Source organism: Rhinoraja longicauda, chromosome 8 (assembly GCF_053455715.1).
Source record: "Rhinoraja longicauda isolate Sanriku21f chromosome 8, sRhiLon1.1, whole genome shotgun sequence".
Taxonomy (NCBI): Eukaryota; Metazoa; Chordata; class Chondrichthyes; order Rajiformes; family Arhynchobatidae; genus Rhinoraja; species Rhinoraja longicauda.
In genome coordinates this window covers 51,083,675-51,104,756 of record NC_135960.1, presented here as the reverse complement: position 1 = coordinate 51,104,756, position 21,082 = coordinate 51,083,675, and the positions used below count along the sequence as shown (strand labels likewise).

Genomic DNA, 21,082 nt, shown 5'->3' with positions numbered 1-21,082 from the left:
AATAAAACTGTTATCGAGACATCAGTCAAACCTTAGGCTTACCAAAATCAACAGTTTGGAACATCATTAAGAAGAAAGAGAGCACTGGTGAGCTTACTAATCGCAAAGGGACTGGCAGGCCAAGGAAGACCTCCACAGCTGATGACAGAAGAATTCTCTTTATAATAAAGAAAAAAAACCAAACACCTGTCCAACAGATCTGAAACACTCTTCAGGAGTCAGGTGTGGATTTGTCAATGACCACTGTCCACAGAAGGCTTCATGAACAGAAATACAGAGGCGACACTGCAAGATGCAAACCACTGGTTAGCCGCAAAAATAGAATGGCCAGGTTACAGTTTGCCAAGAAGTACTTAAAAGAGCAACCACAGTTCTGGAAAAAAGGTCTTGTGGACAGATGAGATGAAGATTAACTTATATCAGGGTGATGGCAAGAGCAAAGTATGGAGGAGAGAAGGAACTGCCCAAGATCCAAAGCATACCACCTCATCTGTGAAACACGGTGGTGGGGGTGTTATGGCCTGGGCATGTATGGCTGCTGAAGGTACTGGCTCACTTGTCAACTGCTGATGGTAGGAGCATAATGAATTCTGAAATGTATAGACACATCCTATCTGCTCAAGTTTAAACAAATGCCTCAAAACTCATTGGCCGGCAGTTCATTCAACAGCAAAGACAATGATCCCAAACATACTGCTATAGCAACAAATGAGTTTTTCAAAGATAAAAAATGGTCAATTCTTGAGTGGCCAAGTCAATCACCCGATCTGAACCCAATTGAGCATGCCTTTTATATGCTGAAGGGAAAACTGAAGGGGACTAGCCCCCAAAACAAGCATAAGCTAAAGATAGCTGCAATACAGGCCTGGCAGAGCATCACCAGAGAAGAACACCCAGCAACTGGTGATGTCAATGAATCACAGACTTCAAAAGTCATTGCATGCAAAGGATATGCAACAAAATACTAAACATGACTACTTTCATTTACATGACATTGCTGTGTCCCAAACTTTATGGTGCCCTGACATGGGGGGAGGAATATGTATAAACACAGCTGTAATTTCTACATGGTGAAACCAAAATGTATAAAAATGGCCTTTATTAAAATCTGACAATCTGCACTTTAACCATATGTGATTTTTTTTATTACAAATCTCAAATTGTGGAGTACATAGGCAAATAAATAAATGATGGGTCTTTGTCCCAAACATTATGGAGGGCACTGTAAAACACAAAGCTGGAAATGCTCAGCAGCTCAGGTGACATCTGCAGAGAGAGAAAAACTAAGTTAATGTTAAAGGTTTGATGACCTTACATCTCTGCTGGCCGCTTCAAACACAAACTAGAGGGGTGGTTACCTGCCATTGTCATATTCAATATTGAGCCCAGAGGGCTACCATGTGTCTAGAAAGATGATGGGTTGCTTGCTACTTGGTTCATTATCTGACGGTTCACTTCCCTTTCTTGACTTGTCCATCTCCATGTCAATGAAGCAAACATTATCCATTATTGATTGAACTAGTGATCTATTTCCATTACAAGCCCACAGATTCCCACGGCTATCTTGCCTACCCTTGTTACCCGTAAGGGCTTCAGTTCCATTCTCTGGATTCCTCCATTGCTCCATTGTCTCTGTTCTGACAACCACTACTGAGCTATCTTTTCTATCTTTTTCCTGAACCTTTACTTCCTTTCTCACACAAGTGAGACGGCTTTCAACTGCATAGTTCAATTTTCCAACTGTTAAGAACTTATGAATCAGGAGCAGGAGTAAGCCACTCGATACCTCAAGCTGCTCCCCTATTTAATAAGATCAATTTCATCTTTGAAGTGACTGTGATTTCATCTCCATATTCCAGACTACTTACAGTCGCCTTTTACTTAACGCAAGAGGAAATTATACAATAAATAGCAAGACTCTTAACAACATTGATGTACAAAGGGATTTCACTTTGTTCGTCCCTTTTCTTCTCTGCAACTTAAAGTATGCAAATGTTCTCACTTTCCTCAGTTCTAATGCAAATCCATTGCCTAAACCGTTATCTTTATTTGTCCCTGAACACGTGCCACCTGACTTGCTGAGTGTTGCCAGCATTTTCTGGGTTTATTTCATTATTGACTCATTTAACAACGCAAACAACATATTATTACCACGTTTTCCATGAATATATTTTAATATCTGAGTTTTTAAACTTATACTTCACAATGCAGAGACCAGCTTCCATGTATGAATGTTCTGAACTTTACCGTATGAGCAGCAGCAGAGAGTGGAGTTCTCTGGGCTGGCGTCCTTTTATTACTGCGATTATCCCACAGCACAATCTGACCAGAATATGTTCCTCCAACCACCAGATTTGGATGAAATCGTGCGAAAGAAGCTGACATTACAGATGACTGTTGTAAAACAAAGTCAGTTTAATATCAAGATAAAAAGGTATTTTTCAATAGCATATGTTTAATAGATAGAAACTGTTGCTCAACCATCTGATTGCCTGACAACTTATCTAATGCCGCACATCTAATGCGTAATTAATAAACATTTGATTATTACTATATATATTCTAGTTACACAAAATGTATTGATTTATATTGTGGTTTCCATGCATTCATTCCCTTTGTAAATAGTACTTTAGCAATTTGCAATAGAGTCACAGAATTATACGCCACAGAATAAAGGGCACAGTGCTGGTGCAGAGACGTCTATGCCTGAAAGCAAAAGCAGCGCCGCAAGTAGATAGGGTGGCCAAGAAGGTTTTTGGCGTGTTGGCCTTCAGCAGTCAGGGAATTGAACATGCAAGTTGAATGTTATGTTACAGTTGTACAAGATACTCGTACGGCCTCACTGGAGTAATGTATTCAGTTTTAATAATAATAATATATTCCTTTATTCGTCCCACACCGGGGAAGTTTTGGTCACCCTATTAGGAAAAATGCCGTTACGCTGTAAAGAGTGCAGAAAAGATTTACAAGGATTTTGCCAAGACTCGAGTCTGAGCTATAAAGAGAGGTTGGGCAGGCTAGGACTTTATAACTTGTAGTGCAGGAGGCTATGGGTTGATCTTATAGAGATGTATGAAATGAAAGGAATAGATAGGATGAATGCACAGCATCTTTTTCCACAGTGTAGAGGAATCAAGAATAGAGGGTATAAGGTTACGGTAAGATGGGAAAGATTTAATAGGAACCTGAGGGGCAACATTTTGTGGGTATATGGAACAATAATAACATTTAAAGGATATTTGGAAAGGTACGGATAGGAAAGGAGTAGGGCGTTATGGGCAAATGCAGGGAAATAAGACTAGCTTCGATGGGGTCTCTTAGTTGGATCGACAAGTAGGACCAAAAGGCTTGTTTCTGTGCTGCATAACTCTATAATGTCAATCTGATCTATTTTCACTGTTACTAAAGACTTGTATAATCTCTTGCATGTTGCTAAACGTTCCTCACATATATGCTAAAATGTGCATTAAAAACTTTGTGTTAAAAATTAACATTCCGGATTGATGAAATAACTAATAGACATTCAAGAATCTTTGCTAACAGTCCAGTTTTTCTTTAAATGCTATCTGATAAAGATACAGTTTTTCTTCAATGAAAACCATGCCCAGACAAGATATCCTACTGTACCTGGCAGTGGAAGACATACTCTGGAGTTGTTTTCTTAAATTTCATGTTCCATACAAGGGCTACACCATCTGGTTCATGGGGAGCATCCTCATTGTTGTTGTATGAGGCAACAAGGAGTTCTGGATACTGTTGACAGCAAAAACAGGAAGGGATTATGATGGGGAAAGTCAAACTGCCTCAGACGCAACTACAACATTCTGAATGGCAGTTAAACTTTGCTCTGAGTCAGTCAGTTTAATACAGAAGTAGCTGAAACCTGCTGTAAATAAGAAAACACTTCAGAAAATGAAAAAAACTTCATGTAGCGCCATGGGAAAATATAAAATAATTATTTATTATTAAACATGATTGTGAAATTCATAAACATTAAAGCAGCATATGATCTTTAATTAGTCAAGAGAGCTTAATTGTCATATGTACTGACAATGGGACAATTAAATTATTACTTGCTTCAGCATGATAGGCCTGGTAAATGCAATAACACACAGATAATATATAATAATCAAAATTCTTCAGAGATGTGCACACCCAGGAACATGAAGCTGTTCGCTCTCTCTACTGCCGTCCTCTTGATCGGCGTGATTCGCTGGCTTTTACAAATTACAACTATAACTTAGGATTTGTGATTATTTTTATCAATAAAGAACAAAGCACTTTGGAAGCATAAGATTTAACTACAATGCTAATCATATTAGGGATATTTATTTTCATCATTAACAATGTTTTGCTAAGGCCAGATTTATAGCCTTACCCTATTGCAATGTTTTTGGTGTAGTCTGGCAATTCAGACACAGCGTCTGATGTTCAATATTTCAGTAAATGACATGACATTCAAATATATGAAGGCTGTAGAGTTGTGATACTCACCCACTCACCCAGCTATAAAGAAGTTACGACTTTTTCAAATTTCCTAACACACCAGTAATCTTAATTACCAGTAAAATTTTACTTTTGCATGTCTTGTTCATTCTGATTTTTGTTCTTGTTGGATGTTTATGAAATCAATTTTTTCAGATTTTTCAATCCATTTGAATCATTTCTGAATGCCTCTATCAAAAACTTTTGACAGCCACCAAGCCACAGAAACAGTCAGGATGTTCCAGGGCTGGGGCCTGGACGTACTATGATGTACTGCCTATGACGTACTAACACTTGAAGACTACTTCAAGCACCAAGGTACAAGGGAGCTAACTCATTCAGGCCTCCACACCCAAGAAATTTAAATGCAGGAAGGGGCTACAGGATATGAATCCAGGCAATAGGCTAGATGCAGAATAACTGGCTCAATATATATTTGATAATATTTTCTCTTTATTCTTCCTTCAGTAAGACTGTCTCATTTCTTCTCCTTAATTTTTTTTCCCGATCACTCCACCCTATTTTAGGTTTTATTTGCAGTATACTTCCCACCTGTATACTGGATGACATCACGTTTTTCTACATTACAGTGAAGATGCGATAAACCAGCATACTCGGGACTTTAGCAGCACTCCGGTCTACCGGATATTATTCCTATTTATGCCTGAAAACACCTAGAATTTTGAGTACACACCCACTGATACCCTCAGCTACCTTGACAACATCTCTCTACACCAAGTCTCTTGCAAGGACAGCATCCCTTTGTCGCAGTTTCTCCATCTCCATTGCCTCTGCTCTCAAGATGAGGCTTTCTACTCTAGAACATCTGAGATGTCCTGTTTCGTTTCTTCAGGAAACTGGGTTCTCCCCCCCCCCCACAGTTGTGGATGGAGCCATCAACTGTTTTCCAGTTTTGTTTCCACCAATCCCTCACCTCAGACAGAACAGGAAGAGAGGTTGCCTGGTCCTTATCTTTCACCCAACGAGCCTCCACATCCAACACATCATGCTCAGTCATTTCCGCCAACAATTCCCACCACCAATCGCATCTTCCCGGCCCTACTTCCTTCTGCTTTCCGCAGAGATCATTCTTTCCATGGTTCTTGGTTCGCTCATCTTTCTGCACTAAACCTTCCCCCTTCCCATGCACTTTCCCGTGCAACCACAGGAGATGTCACTCCTGTCCCTACAACAACCACAGGAGATGCCACTCCTGTCCCTACAACAACCACCTGAGCTCCACTCAAGGACCCCCACAGCCCTTCCAGGGAGACAGAGTTTTGCATATTTGCACCTCCTCCAACCTTGTTTATTGCATTTGGTGCTCTCAATATGGCCTCCTCTACATTGGGGAGACCAAGCGTAGAATAGGCAATCATTTCGCCAAATACTTGCGCTCTGTCATCTGCAAATTTACAAACAATATTAACTACAATGTCATCCCAATCATTAATACACGAGACAAGTAACAAGAACCCACTACAGATTCCTCTGGTACAATCGAGTCACAGGCCTCCAATCAGGTAACCAAGCCTCCACTACGACCCTCTGAATCCTTCCCTTCGTTTGTGTAACTGTAACAAATATGCAAGATTGAGTTTTAAAGACAATATTATTCACTAATTTCTCTACTCAAAGTAGAAATCCCACCCTGGCATCCAAGCTCAAAAATTCTTCCACTGAACACAGATGCATCTTTAAGCTTAATAAAATGTTCTGCACTTTATGGCAAATCAACAACAGAAACAAAACTAGACTGGGAATGTTACTTTCAATGTAGTTAGTCTCTTTCTCCTGAACCAATACCTGTAGTGTCAAAAGGAGTTTCTAGACAGTGTTTGATGCTTGGCTCCTGGATCAGTTTAATGAAACAACAGACCTCCAACAATGGTTTTTTTTAAACAATAAGAGAAAGAGAAAGATCTGAGGCATATGCAAATGCAAAAATTGTATTTTTAAAGTGTTTTTAAATTTAGAATTAACTTGGATAAGCAATGTGAAATAATGTCAATGCAAAATGAGCAGTTTCTTTGGGCAATTATGTAAACAATTATCTTGATATTTTAGTCAAAACTAAGAGATATTAAACTTTTTGTATAAACAATAAAATGTAGATTTATCAAAAAGTAATCCACTTTTAATAGATATTGAACAACTTTAAAGCATGAGAAACTAAGTCTCCAATTTACCTGAGGTGACCAGTCCATGCACGTAACAACACGATGTTTTGACCAGCGTTCATCAGAAAACTCTCTATTTAAAGAAAGTTTGGCTCCACCTTGGAGTTCTCTATTAAGAAACAAAACGCAGTCAAAATTTTTGATTTGTTTATAAATCACAGTTGCCACTACAACTACAGGAACGGACGTAAATATTACCCCTCTTTTTCTTCCAAATCCTTGCCACTGTAGTCAAAAAACAAATCTTTATGCTCTGCAAGAGCTCGTTCAATTATTCTAGTGCTGTGATCAAAGAATGTGAGGAATTCATCAGAGTGAATTATCTGCTGTTTTTCCTCTTCTGTAAGTTCACGAGATAAACCTATAAAATGAAGTAAACAAAGTTTTCCTACTTCAGATCCACAATTGATTTTTATTTAATTTAGAAATAATTTTAGCATCTTAATCTTATAATTATAAAATCCCATTTCATTTCAAGGTGCATCAAAGCATGCATTATTGTAGTATTAAGCCATGTAATGTTATAGGCACTGCATCACCAGATCAGCCATAATGGCTTTGACCCCCACACCCTCTCCCACCCCCCCAAAAGTAAAATGGAGTAAGCAAGTATTAATGAGACCACTTAAACCATACACAGAACACTGCAATTCTGTAAAATTTAAAGAACAAAAGAGTTGCTACACAAGATCTAGAAGTAAATGCTAGGATCTCAGGGTAAACTTGAAGCAAAAATATATTCTGTCATAATTGACAGTTAAGTTGTTTTGTGTCAAATATTTACTAGTGATAGTACACAGCACATGGTTAGCTTTTAGCTATGATGGTGCTTGTTCACAGAGTATCCAAAGTAGTTGAAAATAGATTTCACTACAAAATAAATGATCATCCCAAAATACCTTCTTTATCTTCTTCTTTCTGTATTTGTATAGGTTCTGGTTCAGCTACTTGCGTGGGTATAATTTCTTCCTCCTCCTCTTCTGCTGAAACATAACAACCATGAAACTGAATACTGTATCCCTTCAGATATCGTGAAACACACCACCTTCAATTACGTTGTTTTGATATTGTCCTGAAATTTTCATATTAAATGTGTCCTTTCTGAAGTTAATTGCATGTGAATTTTGATTATCTCAAGAAACATTGCTGAGATCATTACTGAAATGGAGAAAGATAAATTATATTGCAACTGTCTGAAGAGCCACATCGTTTCTCACAATCTTCAGGCCGTCAATGTCAAGGCAATGAACTAACTATTAGCTTCAATCTAGAAAATGGCACGACAATCACTTTATTTGATGTTTCTATTGTCAGATGTACTGACATTTAACAGCTTTATATCTTGTCCACAGCTTATTAGCTGTAGAGCAAATAGCCTTGAAAATTGGGAGAAAGTATGTTTCAACATACGCTTGGGAGTCCATTTAAGATACAAAAAATACATCAATGAAGCATTTCCAAAAAAATTCTAAATCATGCTTTTTTGAAGAAATGTGGTACAGTAGAAAAAAAATCAGAATTTCCAACATCTATCTATCTATATACTACTAAAACTCAGATCTTGTAGCGTTGTTTGTATATATATTCCATACTAAAACTCAGATCTTGTAGCGTTGTTTGTATATATATTCCACTGATGTCGGCTGAAGGCAATTCCGGCAAAACGGTGAACCGTAGCGCCACGACTTTTGAACCGCATTAATCAGAATGCGGTTCGCTGCTGGAAAATGATGTTTTTATTTAATTCGGACGCATATTTTTTAAGTTACAGAGGTCTAAAGGTGCTGCCCCCCCCTCATTTATCGAAGTTTTGACAGAAGGGGGGCGCTGCGGTCCGGCAGTGCTCAGTACGCATGCGCGGAATCTCCTCACTCAGTACTCAACACGCATGCGCGGCATCTCCTCACTCGCACCAAAACAATGGACGCCGTTAGCGGCGCGAGCCCGTGATCACCGGATCAACTCTCCTCTCTCCCCTTGCTTCTCTCCCCTTGCTTCTCTCCTCTCTCCCACACCCGGGAGAACATCTCCCCGCTATCCCCCCCCCTCCCCCCTCACTCTCTCCCCCATTCCCCGCTATCCCCCCCCTCCCCCCTCACTCTCTCCCCCATCCACAAATACCGCAACATCTGTCATCAACAAACGGGTAAGAGTGGGGCTGGGGGAGGAGAGAATGGGGGGAGTGGGGACGGGCCCAACGGGCCCGCTTTGAACGGGCACACTTGTTCTAGTGATTTTTAAACTTCTAATTTTTTGTCTACAAAATGTGATATTGCCACCAGTTTTCATCACAGCAGCATCACCCAACATGAGTAGGAATGTGATACACATTATATATTTTCATTTAGGTGATGAAAAGAGATTTATACAGGAAAAAAATGTGATTCTTAATAGACTTTGTAATTCAAAATAGTTTTATATATTTCCTCTTCTAATAATACTAGAATTAGCAACACAAGCCTGTGGCATGATCTCTTAGGGTTCGACAGCCAAGTTCTTTTTAGAACATGGGCTTCTGAGTACATTCTTATGGAGTGGGTTGATCAGAAGGGAAAACCAACTTTCAAGTCACTTTGTCAGTGATAAGAGTGTTTTTAAAATCACAATTGGATCCCAGCACACTTTTTTATTTTATGAAGAGCAAAAACTATGTATCATATTCTACAACGTTCAAGATTATATGATCTATTTTCAATTTGATTATAACATATATCAGGACCAGCTCATATGGCATAATCACATCACAAAAATTAGGTATTTAAAAGTAAAAACGTGAAGTTACAGAAATTGAAGAAACAAGTCAAACAATACAAAGCAAAAATCTGCATCTATAATCCATAACTAAAATCATCTGCTTTCCTTCTCAAGTATGTGCATGGTTACCTTATACAGACCAAAGCAAACTTCATAGAATGAAATAAATTAAAACATCCCATCTAATAGGGTAGTAGTTTTCCTCTTTGCTGCCATTTCTTTGATCACTTCCACAGAAGTATCCCATCCCACATTCATTTATCCTGCTACCTTCAATCAAAGCCTACTTTCAACTTTTGGGTTCCAATAAGCTGTTAGTGCAGCCCTTGGGTTGGTGTTGCAGGAATATTGGATCTTTGCTGGCATTTGGCAAGTTCCAACTTCCTGACAGAAATCCATAAGACAAAGCATCCAAGCATCCTCCTTCAAATGGAATCACAAAACGCACATCTCCTGATGCAACTGTTCTAGTATGCAACTATTATTGGATTTCAAATTTCACTATAATGTCGGCAATTCCGATGGAATGAAAACAGAACCAAAAAGAATGAACCTCTCGGCCATTCACTCCTTAGTTATTTCTTGCAGATATGTGTTATGCTGTTAAAACAATGTTTATTGTCCATCCCTAGCTACGCTGAGATGATAACAGTGGCCCTTTATTCTTAATAGTGCTTTCTCACATTAGCAGCAAGGCATTCTAGGATTTGCAACCAGCCAAAGTTAAGGTGTGATTTTTTAAGCCCAATTCTGTGTTTGCACAACTTGGAGGTAAAAGTTTTTCTTTTGCTGTTTCCGTCTCCTTGATCATATGCATCTTTGCTCCACCTCCATCTCTATTTTCTAGCTTTTTCCCCACTACATCCATCTGGGGGGCCCTGACCAGAAAAAAAATTGCATTTGTCTATTCCCTCCACAGATGCATGTCAGATAGATTCTTGATTAGTACAGGTGTCAGGGGTTATGGAGAGAAGGCAGGAGAATGGGGAAGATAGATCAGCCATGATTGAATGGCGGAGTAGACTTGATGGACCGAATGGCCTAATTCTGCTCCTATCACTTATGAACTTATGACTCATTAGTTTACTCCAGCACTTTGTTGTCAATCAAGGAGTTGATTGTATTATTAAAGCATGCTGAATCACTACTGGGCAATCCTAAAGAACATTTAACATGGGACCATCGAGGAAAAAAGCAGCTTATGTCCATATGATCATATTAAATCCTTTAAAAAATTCTGTTTTTCTTTTCCCATCCTCTTTCTGTTGCTTTAATTCATGTGGTTTTAATGTGAAAATCTGAATTTTATACTTCAGTCTTAAAAATCTATTTCATTCTGTTTTACTCATTGTTCCTACCTCCTAGCTTTTAGCCAGGTCACACTGCTATCGAGAAACAGTGCCGCAAGAAGGTTCCCTGCACTTTGAGAGGCCAAATATAAATTCTGGTTTTGGAAAGTTATTGCTTTGTCAGTTCAGTTTATTTACTGAGGGTAGCAAGCTATTCCACTGCACGAGATGAACTAGTCAAAGAATGGAAACCAGCTGCCCAAACCAGGTCTCAGCGGCTAGTCCAGATGACTAGACAACAAAGAACAGATGGTACTACTGAGATTATGTTCTCCAATACAAGGTGGCACTGGGATGGCACAAAATTTTCTGCCTGACTGCCTCCAATCACATTTACTCCAACATCAAGACTGCAATTACTGGCCCACCAGGGGAGTTAAAGGCAACCATTCAGGCTGAAGACTGAATAAAATGCATCACGAAGGCCACAACAGCTGCCAAGCCACACTAACATAAATGTGTTTGCTATAAGGGATTTTCATATCCTTGCAACAAACACTTTTATGCAGACAATGACAATGCAATTATGCCCCCCCCCCTCAGAAAAATAGTGGTGAAATGCATACTACAATATTAACTTTTGCTTTATAAAAATGATAATCGTATGTGTAAATTTAATAGTAAATAGGGATTGAATTTGCCTACCATTCTGTCAAGTTTACAAAAATGGGCTAATAGCATGAAGAATTTCAATATCCTGCAAATATGGTCATACTTGCAACCAAATTGGAAAGTTAAAATCTTTCCTTTCAAGGGCTTCAATCAACTGCAAAGGAAAACAGTAATCACTGCCTTTTGAGCGAGGACTGCTGCATTTGTCAGCCCTTTCTCTAAGAATGTAGCCAGAGCAATCAACCTGCCATCCATTCAGAAAGAAAAAACAATCTGAAAACACAGGGTATAATACACCTGCCAGAGAAAATGGCCATTTCAGGAGAAGCTAGTGATCTGCATGACCCCACTGAGGAGGCGGTAGTGCAGAGGGGAAGAAATGCTTAAAAAGAATTCACAGTGATTCCGATCTTTCACACACTGACACTTCTGTACAAAGCATGCCAATTATAGCTTTTGTGCTACTTAAAAATGAAAGCTTTTTTCCCCAAAATAATCACACTGAGACACAGAAGACGCACATCCTTTCACAGAAATCACTTATACACTGAACAATCTATTAATCTGAAAGCAGTCTGTCATAGTAGGGGTCCAACGCTGTTTAAGCACAAAACTAGAAACGCGACACCCAAGATTGAAATAATCTCTGCAGGTGTGCTTGCCACCCCATGTCACTTTTTTGACAGTTTTACATACAATCAAATCCAAAACCTTAACATTAAATAATTTAAAAATGAACATTTTCTCAGGACTAGAATCTCACAACTATAATAACTATGTTTTACATCACATGGAATAATCTTGCAGCAAAAAGTGGAAATGCAGCTTCATTCATTGAAAAATAATACATACATAGAAACAGAATGATCACTTCAAGCCTTAACCCAATAATTCCATGACAATGTATTGATATCTCTGCTGAAACTGGCCAGTGACACTTCAATTATGTTTGTTTCTAATAATGCAGTAGATATTTAAAATTACATAAGACAAACAATTTTACCCGTGATATTAAATGAGAGAGAGAAAGCTACTTTATTACAAGAGATCTGAAAGGATAACAATTGTAAGAGCACCTAACTTTCACAGAACACTGTTGCTCATCTAGCAACCTAAGAAATAATACTTAGAATGACATCATTCTTTTTGGGAAAGACGACTCTTTGGATCTTCATAGATGATCAATTTTGTAAACATAATAGAAACTTTATCCTATTTTTTTAAACGTAAAATACAATAACATTCCATTAAAAAATCAGCTGCTGGGTTATATGGACTCATCTTGTGCGACAAACTTAAAGATCTCTTCTCTGGTGCACTTAGTGTATGCTAAAATTGCATGCAGAAAATGAAAAAATACAGGTGTTGCAAATCTGAAATAAAAACAGAAAATGCTGGAAGCACTCAGCAGGCCAGATGGCATTTGTGGAAAGAAGGTGGCAAATTCAGTGCGAGCATTTATATTAAGAGGGCTGGAATACAAAAACAGAGATGTAATGCTGAGGCTCTGTAGGGCGATGGTCAGGCTGCATTTGGAGTTCTGTGAGCAAATTAGGGCCCCATTATCTGAGGAAGGATGTGCTGGCTCTGGAGAGGGTCCAGAGGGGGTTTACAAGAATGATTCCATGAATTAGTGGGTTAGCATAAGATGAGCACTTGAGCACTGAGCATCTACTCGCTGGAGTTTAGAAGGTTGAGGGGGGACCTCATTGAAACTTACAGAATAATGAAAGGCTTAGATATAGAGTGGATGTGGAAAGGATGTTTCCACTAGTGGGCGAGTCGAGGACCACAGGTCATAGCCTCAGAATTAAAGGGAACTCTTTTAGAAAGGGGGTGAGGAAGAACTTCTTTAGCCAGAGGGTAGTTAATCTGTGGAACGCATTGCCACAGAGGGCTGTGGAGGCCAAATCAGTGGATATTTTTGAGGCAGAGGTAGACAAATTCTTGATTAGAACGGGTGCAAGGGTTATGGGAAGAAGGAAGGAAAATGGGAATAGGCAGAGATCAGCCATGGCGGAGTAGACTCAATGGGCCGAATGACCTAATTCTACTCCTATAACGTAAACTTGTGAAGAAGAGCTAATAGTTCAGGTCACAGACATCCCTTGTGGGTTTCCAGCATTTTTCATTTTTATTATAAATCTGTTTGTGTTCTGTAACTTGAACCATGCGACACACATGAAATAACTATAAGACCAAACCAATACCATAGTAAAAGTCTGGAGATTTTAACTTCCAAGTTTTTATCATTCATCGTTTCCTCCCTGAAACTTGGAGTTCTGGATCTCAAACGTTCAGATCAGTAAAGTAAGATTTAAACCTTCTCTCTGACATTCCTCCTTGTGATATCCTCCCAATATGGTGCAACATTAGCCAACTATTTGGAAAATGTTATTCCCTCACCACACACTACACATAAAACGCAAACCATATTACATTTTAAAAAAACAGTAATTCAAGCTCTGGTACTCCTAGTTAAAGATATGGAGATGGGCAGCTCCTTAAGAACTTAAAAACTCAACCAATTTTTTCTTTTAAATCAGGCCGACCAAAATAAATAAATTATTCTCCATAATTGCTAAGTTATCCAATTTACCTATTGAAAACCAGTAAGTTAAAGGGTGTTCTAAATAATCACCGGGATACTGTAGGCTCAAGCATGATCATGGCAGAAATGATTTTTTCCACTTTAATTTTATATTCAGTTCAGATGTTTCTTTGGATTTTCTCATTATTTAACAAAACATTGCATTTTGTATTATTAAAAAAATCTTTATGCAAATGAATCAATTTTTGAATCTGTGGTGAATTGAAATTAATTAGTCAATGACAACTAATAATACTCGCATATTCAACAACATCCAAAATCACAAAACAAAATCAATTAACATTATTAGATGTATTGTCAACACTTTTGACAGTGCAAAAAAAAAGGATTTAAAGATTTTTTAAAGAGCATTTTCAGTAGTCACTTTGAAATGCAACCCGCACCCCCGCCAAAAAAATCTGTTTACTTCACTTCTATTTTCATCCAAAAGCGTGATCTTTTTTAAAGTAATGGAGAACCAACATTGCTTGTTAGCTTTTCATCTATATACTAAAATTCTCGTTTGTTTGTTTGGTTGTTCCTGAACTACAGCCAAAACGGTACATGAGAGCGCGACAATTTTAGGCTCACCGTCGTCCCTTTGGTGCTAATGGAAGAAGTTTCATTGAAATCGGTTTTATATTTTTAAAATTATTCACATTTTAAAGTTTAAATCTATCTCCTAGGAAGGGAGGGGGGAAGGAGGGAGGGGGGAAGGAGGGAGGGAGGAAGGGGGGAGGGAGGGAGGAGGAGGGTTGAGGGGGATGGAGTGGGGGGCGGGAGGAGGAGGGGGGGGGGGGGAGCTGCACCAATGCAGGGGAGGTTTGGGCCCAACGGTCCACTTGGTCTAGTTAACATTAATATTTAACTTTTTGAAAAAACAGCATCATGCTAGATTAATTATTTATAGCCAAAATAACTGTAAAAAATAAAATAATTTTGTATTATACCATTTCACTTTTTTAAATTAAATTGTATGCTTTTTATTTTGTTTTTGACAAAAAAAAGGAAATGATAATAGTCTTTCCTATGCCCTAACATATTCCATTTTCTAGTTTCTAATCTCAGACACGGATGCTTAATTTCAAGATTATGCAGAGTTGAATTCCATTTTGTACAATAGAAAAATAGGTGCAGGAGTAGGCCATTCGGCCCTTCGTGCCAGCACCGCAATTCAATATGATCATGGATGATCATCCAAAATCAGTACCCCATTCTATTCCTGCTTTCTCCCCATATCCCTTGATTCTGTTAGCCCCAAGAGCTATATCTAACTCCCTCTGTTTCAAATTTAAACATTTATTATAAAATAGCAAATATTTAAAATCTGATTGTAATGGGCTTTCAATAATTAGCTCTTCTAATCAGTTCAGTATTGGTTACCCCAAAACATTCACAATTTCAGTCTTTTGTACAGGGAAGTACCTGGGTGTTCCATTTTGTAGGAGTTAAAGAAAAATGTTCCCTTGTTCTGAAATGATAACATGCTTAACAAATGTAGAGTACAAGAGGGCAGCCACATCAAAGCAATTTTGTGCCATATTGTCAATTTCTAAAAAATAAAATGCCACTTGCTTTCAGATTTATTGCAGTCTGGCTTTCATCAATAGATTTCACTGAAGCAGACTTTACAATAAAGACTCTGCACTGATGTAGCAATTACTGCAATTGTGAACAACTATTGTCAATGTACACCGAACACAAGGTTAATGAACCACCAAGTTTTAACTGTGTCTTAACATCAAAATTGTGATGTATTTCATTGAGGTGGAAAGAAAAGTATGTCTGTAATCTAGCAATAACTATGAGTGAAGTTACAGTCGTCTAGATGATGTGTTTCTGTGGAGTGGGTTAATCAAAGTTAAATCATCTGTGAAATAGTTGTGTTTTGTTAACTTAAAAGTCTTTGTGTCCTTCTAGGCACAAAGCATTTGACTCAATCCACTTCCTATAATACAACACAATGAAACATATTTTACTATACTAAATGATTTTAACTGATAAATTAATTTGAAATGCAATTTTAAATCATAAATGAAAATTCACTATTGGAAAGAACATTTTTGAGATTAAGTGTGTTAGCTTGTTAGCAGTTTGATCCAGTAAGGAAAGTTGTGGATTGTATTTCCAAGGTTTTACATAATTGACATTTAAAATAAAACTGAATTATTTCAGGTGAGCTATAAATTAAGGGTCTATCTGTCTGCTCGTGTAGTTCAAATGACCTTTAAAGATCTAACAGTACCATTCATAATAGTGTTATGAACAATGCACATCTCTCAAGACCTTCAAGACCATCCTGGTGGGGGAAACCCTCCGTTTCTTCCTCGACCGCAGAACCAGCCAATCTCCATCTACCAATACTCCTCCACCCAGCAGAGCTGGTTCTTACCCTCAACAACTTCTCCTTTGACTCCTCGCACTTCCTCCAAATCCGAGTGTAGCTATGGGCACTCGCATGGGCCCCAGCTATGCCTGCCTCTTTGTAGGGTACGTCGAACAATCCCTGTTCAGAATCAGAATAACCTTTATTGTCATCCAAAAAAACAAGTCTTTTGGACGAAATTCCGTTACCCACAGTCCAACAATAAGAGCAATAAAAATAAGCAATAACACACACAATCACAAACCAACACAAAACAAAAGAAAAAGAAACATCCATCACAGTGAGTCTCCTCCAGTCACCTCCTCACTGTGATGGAAGGCAAGAATGTATTTTCTCTTCCCCTGCCGTCTTCTCCCGCGGTCAGGCTGTGGAACTTGCCACATCGGGGCGGTCGGGGCCCCCAACATTGAAGCCCCCGCCGAGCGGAAAACATCCCGCGGCCGGTGAAAGGTCCGCAGCGGGTCGACCCAAGCCCCGTGATTTGGGGCGGGCGAAGATGCTGCCGCTGGCGGTGCTCCTGATGTCGGCCCCTACCCAGGGGCCTGCGAGCTTCCGATATCCACGCGGCCCGCGGCCGAAGCCTCCGAAGGCGAGTCGCAGTCGCACTCGCAGCGCCACCACAGCCTCTGAAGGCAGTCAGCTCCGCTGGTGGTGAGTGCAGTCCGCGTGCTCTGCGAACCAGAGCCCCAGGTGGTCCCAGCTGGAGGCCACCAGCTCCAGGTGTTTGGCTGATGGTAGGCCGCAGCGGGAATGGAGACACAACTCAGAAAAAAAAGGTCGGGTCTCCGTTCGGAAGAGACCATTTTTCAGTCCCCCCACACATAGTACACAACCACAAAAAAACATTACATCACATCTAAACACTACAATTAAGACAAAAAACACAAAAGACAAACGGACTGCAGGTGAGCCGCAGCTGCTGCACAGCGCCGCCAATTCCAAGCGTACACTGGCCCCATCCCCGAACTCCACCTCCGCTACATTGACGACTGCATTGGTGCTACCTCTTGTACCCATGCAGAACTCACTGACTTCATAAATCTCACCACTAATTTCCATCGTGCTCTTAAATATACTTGGACCATCTCCCTACCATTTCTGGATCTCACCATCTCCATCACAGGAGACAGACTAGTGACCGACATCTACTACAAACCTACTATCTTGACTACACTTCTTCCCACCTTGTTTCCTGTAAAAACTCTATCCCCTGCTCCCAAATCCTCCGTCTACGCCGCATCTGCGCCCAGGAAGAGGTGTTGCAAACTAGGGCATCAGAGATGTCCTCATTCTTTAGGAAACGGGGGTTCCTCTCTTCCATTATAGATGAGGCTCTCGCTAGGGCCTCCTCTATATCCCGCAGCTCCGCTCTTGCTCCCCCTCTCCCCATTCGTAACGAGGATAGAGTCCCCCTTGTCCTCACCTTCCACCCCATCAGCCGTCGTATACAACAAATTATCCTCCAACATTTCCGCCACCTCCAACGGGATCCGACTACAGGCCACATCTTCCCATCTCCACCCCTTCCTGCTTTCCACAGAGACCTTTCCCTCCGTAACTCCCTGGTTCACTCTTCCCTTCCCACCCAAACCACCCCCTCCCCAGGTACTTTCCCCTGCAACCGCAGGAGGTGCAACACCTGTCCCTTTACCTCCCCCCTCGACTCCATCCAAGGATCCAAATAATGTTTCCAGGTGAGGCAGAGGTTCACCTGCTCCTCCTCCAAACTCATCTATTGTATCTGCTGTTCCAGATGCTATCTTCTCTACAATGGCGAGACCAGGCGCAGGCTCGGCGATCGTTTCGCTCAACACCTTTGCTCAGTCTACCTTATCCAACCTGATCCCCCAGTGGCTCAGCACTTCAACTCCCCCTCCCATTCCCAATCTGACCTCGGCCTCCTCCATTGTCATAGTGTGGCCCAGCGCAAATTGGAGGAACAGCAACTCATATTTTGCTTGGCCAATTTACATCCCAGCAGTATGAACATTGACTTCTCCAACTTCAGATAGTTCCTCTGTCTCTCTTTCCCCTCCCCCTTCCCCGTTCTCCCACTAGTCTTTCTGTCTCCTACTACATCCTATCTTTGTCCCGCCCCCTCCCCTAACATGAGTCTGAAGAAGGGTCTCGACCCGTAACGTCACCCTTTCCTTCACTCCAGAGATGCTGCCTGACCCGCTGAGTTAATCTAGCATTTTATGTCTACCTTTGATTTAAACCAGCATCTGCAGTTTTTTTCTAGCAGGTATAGCAGGCTGTGAAGAAAGCTTAATGGCATGTTGGCCTTCATAACGAGAGGATTTGAGTATAGGAGCAATGTGGTCCTTCTGCAGTTGTACAGGGCCCCGGTGAGACCACACCTGGAGTGTTGTGGGCAGTTTTGGTCTCCTAATTTGAGGAAGGATATCTTGCTATTGAGGGAGTGCAGCATAGGTTCACGAGGTTAATTCCCGGGATGGCAGGACTGTCATATGATGAAAGAATGGAACGACTGGGATTGTATTCACTGGGATTTAGAAAGATGAGACAGGATCTTATAGAAACATATAAAATTATTACGGGATTGGACTCGCTAGATGCAGGAAACATGTTCCCGATGTTGGGGGAGTCCAGAATCAGGAGCCACAGTTTAAGAATAAGGGGTAGGCCATTTAGAACTGAGATGAGGAAAAACTTTTTCACCCAGAGAATTGTGAATTTGTGGAATTCACTGCCTCAGAAGGCAGTGGAGGCCGATTCACTGGATGCATTCAAAAGAGAGTGAGATAGAACTCTTAGGGCTAGCAGAAACTGGGGATATAGGGAGAAGGCAGGAACGGGGTACTGATTGTGGATAATCAGCCATGATCACATTGAATGGCGGTGCTGGTTCGAAGGGCCGAATGGCCTACTCCTGCACCTATTTTCTATGTATCTATGAACCTTTCCTCAGCATTCTGACCCGAAACGTCACCTATTCCTTTACTCCAGAGATGCTGCCTGACCCACTGAGATGCCCCATCTCTTTCCTTACGACAATCCTGCTGTAAGTGCAGCGGAACAGCTTGGCTTGAGCTTTAGTACTACTGCCTAGAGGTTTTCTGGTCCTATAGCTTCGGAGGTAGCCAATGCTCTCAACTGTTTCTTGATTTTACAAACAGCAAATCAAACTGTCAGGAGGATGCCAAGATAGATAATTCACTGGTCACTCTGGGTGAACAATCATTGTTTCCTCAACCTTCTCTTTAGCACATGGTGTGTTCCATCACTAATGAGGATGGTGATCAGCACATCAAATTTGTGGTCTAATAAATTAGAGACAATGGAGGGATCAAAAGAGGTGATATGAGGATGAGCTGAATATTAACATTACTGAGGACATCATATAAATGAGAAAAAAAATAGCTGCCCAAGGTTTGATTCCTGGCAAAACTATAGGGAACTGTGTGGCTCCAGAAAGTGATGTGGGGACTTCAATACCCATTAGCAGAAGTGACTTGCCAGCACCATCAGTGAGCGAGCTGGTTGAGTACTTAAGGACATAGCTCCCACATTAGGTTTGTGGCATGTCCCGAGAAAACCAACTCGAGCAACAAACTACAAGTTCAAATGTATTGGCATATGCACAACTAAGGTGAAATAGAGGTACAATGAAAAATCTTGTTTGCACAATGTCACAGGGCACAAGGCCCTTGCACAGGGTGGCGCAGTGGCGTGGTCGAGTTGCTTCCTTACAGCGTCAGAGACCCAGGTTCGATCCTGTACTATGCACAGAGTTTGTACGTTCTCTCTGTGATCGGGTGGGTTTTCTCCGGGTGCTCCAGTTTCCTCCCACATCCCAAAGATGTGCAAATTTGTAGGTTAATTGGCTTCGGTAAAATGGTAAATTGTCCCGTGTGTAGGATAGTGCTAATATTCGGGGTGATTGGTGTATGGCGCGGACTCGTTGGCCGAAGGTCCTTTTTCCACGCTGTATCTCGAAAGTCTAAAGTTCACAGTCTAAACACAACATCACAGGCACATAGATTGAGACAAACACACCATTTTTAAAAAATAAATTATATATAAATCTCACATAAAATTCTAAAAGAAAGAAGACTGCAAGAAGCAGGACATTAGTGGGAAAAAAAACATAGTTAGCAAAATAAAACAAGTCCATAGTTGTGCAAGAGGCTGGCCGCACTGTTCCATTGTTTGAGGTAGAATTAGGGTTGTGTAGATTGGTTTAGCAACCTGACAGTTTTAGGAAAGTAGTTGTTCCTAAACCTAGTGGTGTGGTACATCCTGTACCACCTTCCCAATGGTAGCAATGAGAAGAGAGCATGGCCCAGATGTAGATCCTTGATGATACCTGCTGCCTGCTTGAGGCAGTACCTTATAATAGATACTTTCCCTGGTTAGGAGGCCTGTGCCCATGATGGACCTGGCTGAGTCCACTACTCTCTACAGCCCTATGCGTTCCTGTGCATTGCTATTTGACCTGATCCTCACCTGTCTATCTGTGACAGATGCATTTGTCCATGACAGCATTAATAAAAACCTTTCAAAAATTTGTGGAGAAAGTCAAATCTTCCTTTGTGTTGTGAGGCACAATAATTGTGGTAAATGGAATAGACTCAAAGCAGATCCAGCAGCTCAAAGGCGAGGCAGTGTGAATCATCTGCAGAACTAGAAATGTTTAGTGAGGAGTGTAAAAAGCATTGTCTGGAACAGCATCTGCCATATTTAAAAATGGGCTGTCAAACTG

At 40.5% G+C, this 21,082-nt stretch overlaps 1 protein-coding gene across 3 annotated transcripts in view; it reads right to left on the bottom strand.

Moving 5' to 3' along the window:
- LOC144595959 (cytoplasmic dynein 1 intermediate chain 2-like) overlaps window positions 1–21,082 on the bottom strand; it is a 161,395-nt gene that overhangs the window by 17,843 nt on the left and 122,470 nt on the right. For all 3 annotated transcript variants that reach the window (XM_078403941.1, XM_078403943.1, XM_078403942.1), the window contains 5 exons: window positions 7,565–7,648; window positions 6,864–7,026; window positions 6,675–6,774; window positions 3,628–3,753; window positions 2,248–2,394 (listed from right to left, as the gene is read on the bottom strand). In XM_078403941.1, coding sequence (XP_078260067.1) covers window positions 2,248–2,394; window positions 3,628–3,753; window positions 6,675–6,774; window positions 6,864–7,026; window positions 7,565–7,648 — 620 coding nt within the window. The remainder of the gene's footprint in view (window positions 1–2,247; window positions 2,395–3,627; window positions 3,754–6,674; window positions 6,775–6,863; window positions 7,027–7,564; window positions 7,649–21,082) is intronic.